Here is a 6,095-nt window from a genome sequence, read left to right as displayed (position 1 = left end):
TGTTTGCTTTCGTGTTGAAGGTGCAGGAGCCATCCACAACGTTTCACCTTGGTCGGGACTATTCGACGCAACACCATCTCATGAAACCAAAACCTAACCCTTACTACGCGTTAAACATGCAAAACCGGAGTCCTCACATCTCCGCCGCGAGAACAACGGAAGGTGGAGAGGGGAGATCACCATCCTTGTCATAGGGACGAGGTAGAGATTTGAGAGATAATATGGATCCAGGAAACAGGGGAGGGGCGGCAAGGTGAGGGAAGACTGTTTTCGACGCCCCCCGCTCTTTGAAGTTGAAACTTTGTATGCATAGATTAACCACATTTACATAGAGTAAGTTTTTCTTTGTAAAATCTACACTGGTTTTACCATGCAAAGCAAATATCTTCACTAATTTTTTTTGAACCATATCTTCACTGATTTGGTGGATGATGAAATGGGAGAAATTGCAAAATGAAAAGGGATAGTACCTCAAATCGTACGCGTATGGGCCACATGGGATACGTTCTCTGTGCTTCATGGGTCTCCTTGCCAGTCCAGTCCAGCACAGCCCATTCCATTCCCAGCCCACATGTTGCCTCCCTCTCTCTCAGTCTCAGTACACACCCAGACCTAGCCACCACTCTCTCCCGCACCGAACACACACCCAGACCTAGCCACCACCATGGCAGCGCCGCCGCCGCCGCCGGCTCTCCCGGTGGAGCTCGTCCAAGAGATCCTCGCCCGCCTCCCGCCCGACGACCCAGCCTGCCTCATCCGTGCCTTCCTCGTCTGCAAGGCCTGGGGTTCCGCCGTCTCCCTCCCCAGCTTCCGACGCCGCCTCCACGACCTCCACGGAGCTCCCCCCTTGCTTGGCTTCCTTCCCAACTGGGCCAGCGATAATACCCCCAGCTTCACCCCCACCACCGCCTCGTCCTTCTCCCTCGACGCTCCGGACTGCCTCGCGTGGCGGGCCCTCGACTGCCGCCACGGCCGCGCCCTCTTCTTCTCCGCGAACCAGGACGCCAGGACGCTCCTTGTGTGGGAGCCAATCACGGGCGCCCGGAAGCGCTTTCCGGTGCCGGCGGCGTTCGACCCCACATGCGCTGAGATGTTCCCGAGCCACCGCCCGGTTGCGGCGGTGTTGTGCGCAGCGGACGGGTGCGACCACCGCGGCTGCTTCGGGGGCCCTTTCCGCGTGGTCTTCCTCTTCGAGGATGAGACTTGGTGTTTCAATCGGGCGTGCGACTACTCATCGGAGACTGGTGCCTGGGGCGAACCAACCCCGTTGCACACCAAGTTCTTCATGGAAGTTACAGAGAATTCCAGCTTGCTCCTTGGTACATCCCTCTACTTCGCGGCCACCAACTCTTTTCTCGAGTATGATTCGGAAGGGCACGCCATGACAGTCGTCACCAACTCTATTCTGGAGTATGATTTGGAAGGGCACGCCATGACAGTCGTCAGCCCACCAGACGACCGCGGTTCTCTAAAACTCATGCTGACGGACGACGGTGGACTCGGAGTTATTGTACAATACTTTGGTACGGATCTCAAACTGTGGAAAAGAGAGGCGAGTGACGGCACTGATGCACGATGGGTGCTGAGCCGGCTCATTGACCTGTGCGATTTGATCCCAGCTAATCTAGGTTTTAGAGTGCACCTGGGCATCACTGAGGGAGCAAATATCATTTTTGTTAACTCAGACGCTGCTGGCGTCTTTACAATTGAGCTGCAATCAGAGAAGGTGAGGAAGGCGTGTGACAATTCTGGCTTGGGTCGTTTGGTTCCACTTGTCACCTTCTACACTCCTATGCCCCGAAGCTACAACCATAATCTGCTCGTGTCGAAGCCTAGTGAGGAGGCAGGTGGTGAGGAGGGGGAGAAAACAATAGATCAGACACAGCGGCTGGTCGGCAAGGGGTCCAATGCTATCAATGAGGAGGACGTTGTCAACACCTTCAAATGCGTCAGCCACAACCACAATATCAGGTGAGAGCTCCATTCCCAAACTCTTCCCTTATGCCTTGCTATGCTGAGACATTTGTATGGATGTGATTGTGGAATAAAACTCTCCCTTAGTTCAGTAGTGCTCTTTATGATTAGCACAATGTGCCCTTCACTGCTTTGGGCTTTGAGTCGTTTTGTTCGGCAGATGAGTTAAGATCAGTTTTGATGTCCTGGGACGATGTGGTTGCCAAGAGGTTTATCTTGTGATTGGCGACGAGCCCAGCTGTGTTTGAGGGCTTCAGCGAGTCAAGTTAATCTTATTATGTATTTCCGTTGACAGAGAGTTAATATTTTGTCCTGATATGTGTATTGCGATGAACATTAAATGAAAGTGAATTTATTGGAAGGATAGCTTGTTATCTTATTCAAGAAGAGTTATATGCCCCTGGTGCTGGATAGTCTGTTGTTATAAACAGCAGAGAACAGAAAATTGTCAGATCTCATGTCATCAATATGGTTCATGAATAATAGTATCTGTGCTGTTCTACCTCAGATTGCAGTAACTTTCATGTCATCAAAAGTACCTCAGATTGCCCTTGTGTTATCTGTAACTTCACAATTATAGACTGAAAATTTACACATATGTTTTCACTTAGGGCTCCAGGCTATGGGGAAGTGGCTCCGGCCTGTGCTAGCATGTTTGACAAATATGGATGTGCATACAAAACTCAAGAGGTGAATGATTCTTTGGTTTCTGTCCACAAGAGTGCACCAAATGAAGAATTGGTGAAGGGTGCAACCAGGGAAAATGATGTCGGGGACTCAAAGACCTCTGGTAGCAGTGTTGAAGATGCTGCTCCATCTTCGGAGAAAGGTAATTCTCAATAAGGTATTGTATATCACTGTTCCTTTCTTTACTCAATGGTGTTGTGCTAAAAATTCTTATATAATAATAATACATGAGTACATGATGTAGGTGATAGCAGAAAATGCTTTCATTTCTAAAAAAAAACTTGTGTCATGGGTTGACCATATCTTGAGCTTGTGTCTGGTGCCATATGTCAGCTATTTGCCTTTTAAATTTAACATGTACAATATAATTTATCCTTATTACATATAGGAATAGCAATGCCAGTGTGAACAAAATCTGGATCTATCCATATCATAATGTTAGGTCTCTGCCGAACATTCTCCAAAAGCGATTAGCAACAGATTATTCACAGTCTGAAATGTGATTCAGCTAGATATACAACAACAACAGCAAAGCCTTTAGTCCCAAACAAGTTGGGGTAGACTAGAGGTGAAACCCATAAGATCTCGTGCCCAACTCATGGTTCTGGCACATGGATAGCAAGCTTCCATGCACCCCTGTCCATGGCTAGTTCTTTGGTGATACTCCAGTCCTTCAAATCTCTCTTTACGCACTCCGCTCATGTCAAGTTCAGTCTACCACGACCACTTTTGACCTTATCAGCACGCTTTAGCCGTCCGCTATGCACTGGAACTTCTGGAGGCCTGCCCTGAATATGCCCAAACCATCTTAGATGATGTTGGACAAGCTTCTCCTCAATCGGTGCTACGCCAACTCTATCTCGTATATCATCATTTCAGACTCGGTCCTTCCTTGTGTGACCACACATCCATCTCAACATGCACATCTTCGCCACACCTAACCGTTGCACATGTCGCCTTTTAGTCGGCCAACACTCAGCGACATACAACATTGCGGGTCGAACTGTCGTCCTATAGAACTTGCCTTTTAGTTTTTGTGTCACTCTCTTGTCAAAGAGATTGCCAGAAGCTTGGCGCCACTTCATCCATCCGGTTTTGATTCGATGGTTCACATCTTCATCGATATCCCCATCTATACCTGAGATGCATGTGGTATTCACATCTTACCCGGGCTTGGGACTGGCTATGTTGTGACAACATAGCTGGAGTTTGATTCAGCTAGATATAAACTTCTGAAAATTGCCATGATATACCTGATATGCATGTGGTATTAGATGTTTCTGCTGCATGTGTTACTGATGTCATGTATTACTCAAGTCATTCAGCATTACATGCCTTTTGAAGGAGTTTAGCTTTCCATATAGTATATCTGATGTTGTACTAACATCTCAATTTGTTGTTATTGCTGCTAGTGCTTTGCTGATGGTCAGTCCAGACGTTTCATCAGTCAAATCATTCAGCGCTTTCAGTAGGATATCTTTCGTCTCTGCAGCTGGGAAGTATGGTCGTTTTTCATGGTATTGTAGTTTAGGGTCCAGACGACATGTAGGCACCAGAAGTGGCACCTGAATGATCTAGTAAGCGAATGCTGCTGAAGACTTGCTACTGGGCGTCGGGATTAATTCCCTAGCTATGAGTTGAAAAACTATTTATAGCTCCTATGTGTACCTGATAATTTCTTCTTTGGAGTGGTGCGATTCAAACTCTGTTTGTTGACATGATTCAGACTCTATTTGTTGACATGTTTCATCAGTTGCAAGGAAACACTACTCGTTGTTTCTACTCTTGCTGGAGGTTCTCTGTTTTAATCATGTGTGTAAAAGTTTCATCGAACATCCCAAACTAGACAAATCTAAGACAAGTAATTCAGGGTGGAGGGAGAATTTTCATCTACATGCTCCCCGGAGTGGTCCTGAAGACACTGACCCCTGATGTTGCTGATACGATGAGCTTCAGAGGGTTCAGCTGCTATCATCTCGTCAGGGTGTTGCTGCCGAAAGACATGGCCGTTGGTTTGTTGCTATGTGCACCTGGGTCTTGAGATAGCGTCAGGCAGGCACAAACCTATGATGAGCTTTAGAGGGTTCAGCTGCTATCATCTCGTCAGGGTGTTGCTGCCGAAAGACATGGCCGTTGGTTTGTTGCTATGTGCACCTGGGTCTCGAGATAGCGTCAGGCAGACACAAACCTATGATACAAAGCTGCAGAGTGGTGATTTTGAAAGGAAAAAAGAATGATGTATGATGTGCTACCTGATAATGCCGGTGCAAGGAAGAGAACGATCATATCTGAGAAACATTTCATCTTCGAGAAATATGCAACTATGTACGAAGGTTCAAGTACTCTGTTTTACTTGTTTTTTCTACTCAGATCCACAACAACCACAGGACAGCTCCCAGCTCAGATCGGACTGCCTCCGCCCGCCTCCCAGCTCAGATCGGATCGCCTCCGCCCGCGCCCTTGGGCGAGAGCTCCGTCACGCAGCCTCCCGCCCCCGTACCGGACCCCCTCTCCGCCCCCCCTTCCGCTTCGCCGCTGCCGGAGGGGATGCCGGCGAAGCCGCGCGCGCCCCGGGGATGGCGACGGCGGGGCCCCTCGCGTCGGCGATTGCGGGATCTGGTGTGATCTCGCCAATCGGCGGCGGCGGAGGGCGGATCCGGGGCTCCATGGCCGGATCTGGCGGGGCACTCGGCCCTGGTGGTAGGGAGCGGCAGCCGGGCGCGGCTGCGCTGGTCGGCTGGGCACGAGCAGTGTCCAGGGCGCGCGGTGCAGTGGTCTTGGCTGGGGGTCGTGATGGTGCGTGGCGGCCATGCTCAGCGGTCGGTGGCGGTGGATATCCAACATAGCTCCGGGAGAAATCCTTGCTCCGGTCTTCATCGGAGCCGCGACGACGACGCCCGCGGGTGCCGCTATCTTTCTTGAAAGTGTCGTTGTGGAGGTGTGTTGTTCCCCTTCGTCGGCCGCTGCCCGCACCGCCACCTGCGCCCCCAGGTCCCGACCTGTGGGCCTCTCACCTGCGGATTCTTCGCGGTGCCGGCGTGGTTGCCGGGGCTCTTCCTGCGGGTGAAGCCGGTGGAGGAGATTCGGATTGGGGGAAACCCCTTGGTTGGCCCAGGCCGGCCGCGCCGACGACGACGCTCATGGGCGCCGTTAATCTTTTTGGAGACATCGGTATACATCTGCTCCTCTGCTCCCCTTCCTTGCCTCTCGGGTGAAAACCCTAACTCCGGTGGGCGGCGACGGCGTCCTTGACGTCGTGACCTTCCTGAAGGCGTCGCCTTGAGGGCTGAGTGGTGGTGGGCACTGTGTGGGTCCTGGACGGTTGCTGGTGGTGGGCACTGCTTCGGGGGAAACCCTGGAATCTGGTCTTCCAGATCGGACGATGGCGGTACTGCGGTGCCGTTTCTCTCTTGGGAGCATTGTTTGTGGAGCAG

General features: G+C 50.9%; 1 protein-coding gene and 1 long non-coding RNA gene across 3 annotated transcripts; one reads left to right on the top strand and one right to left on the bottom strand.

Annotated features, from left to right (window-relative positions):
* The first annotated feature begins 603 nt into the window (after window positions 1-603).
* Window positions 604-4,443, top strand: LOC123453152. 2 transcript variants are annotated; one of them, XM_045129922.1, is made up of 3 exons: window positions 604-1,971; window positions 2,586-2,818; window positions 4,074-4,443. In XM_045129922.1, exons 1-2 carry the CDS (start codon window positions 665-667, stop codon window positions 2,815-2,817), a joined length of 1,539 nt encoding a protein of 512 aa, XP_044985857.1. In that variant the 5' UTR covers window positions 604-664; the 3' UTR covers window position 2,818; window positions 4,074-4,443. The 2 variants fall into 2 exon arrangements, with proteins under 2 accessions (XP_044985857.1, XP_044985858.1); XM_045129923.1 differs by having other exon boundaries at window positions 606-1,971; window positions 2,586-2,803.
* Window positions 4,170-5,164, bottom strand: LOC123453153. Its single transcript, XR_006632712.1, has 2 exons — window positions 4,816-5,164; window positions 4,170-4,691 (listed from the first exon to the last, which is right to left on the bottom strand). It is a non-coding gene; the product is annotated as an uncharacterized LOC123453153 (long non-coding RNA).
* Between the last annotated feature and the right edge of the window lie 931 nt (window positions 5,165-6,095).

Source organism: Hordeum vulgare, chromosome 5H (genome assembly GCF_904849725.1).
Source record: "Hordeum vulgare subsp. vulgare chromosome 5H, MorexV3_pseudomolecules_assembly, whole genome shotgun sequence".
NCBI classification, from domain to species: Eukaryota; Viridiplantae; Streptophyta; class Magnoliopsida; order Poales; family Poaceae; genus Hordeum; species Hordeum vulgare.
This window is presented reverse-complemented; position numbering and strand designations above follow the sequence as displayed.

Bases quoted from the DNA above. Each gene is read 5' to 3' on its own strand.
- LOC123453152 (XM_045129922.1), top strand. From the start codon at position 665: ATGGCAGCGCCGCCGCCGCCGCCGGCTCTCCCGGTGGAGCTCGTCCAA. The intron at 1,972-2,585 runs GTGAGAGCTCCA...GTTTTCACTTAG, and splicing joins AGCCACAACCACAATATCAG to GGCTCCAGGCTATGGGGAAG.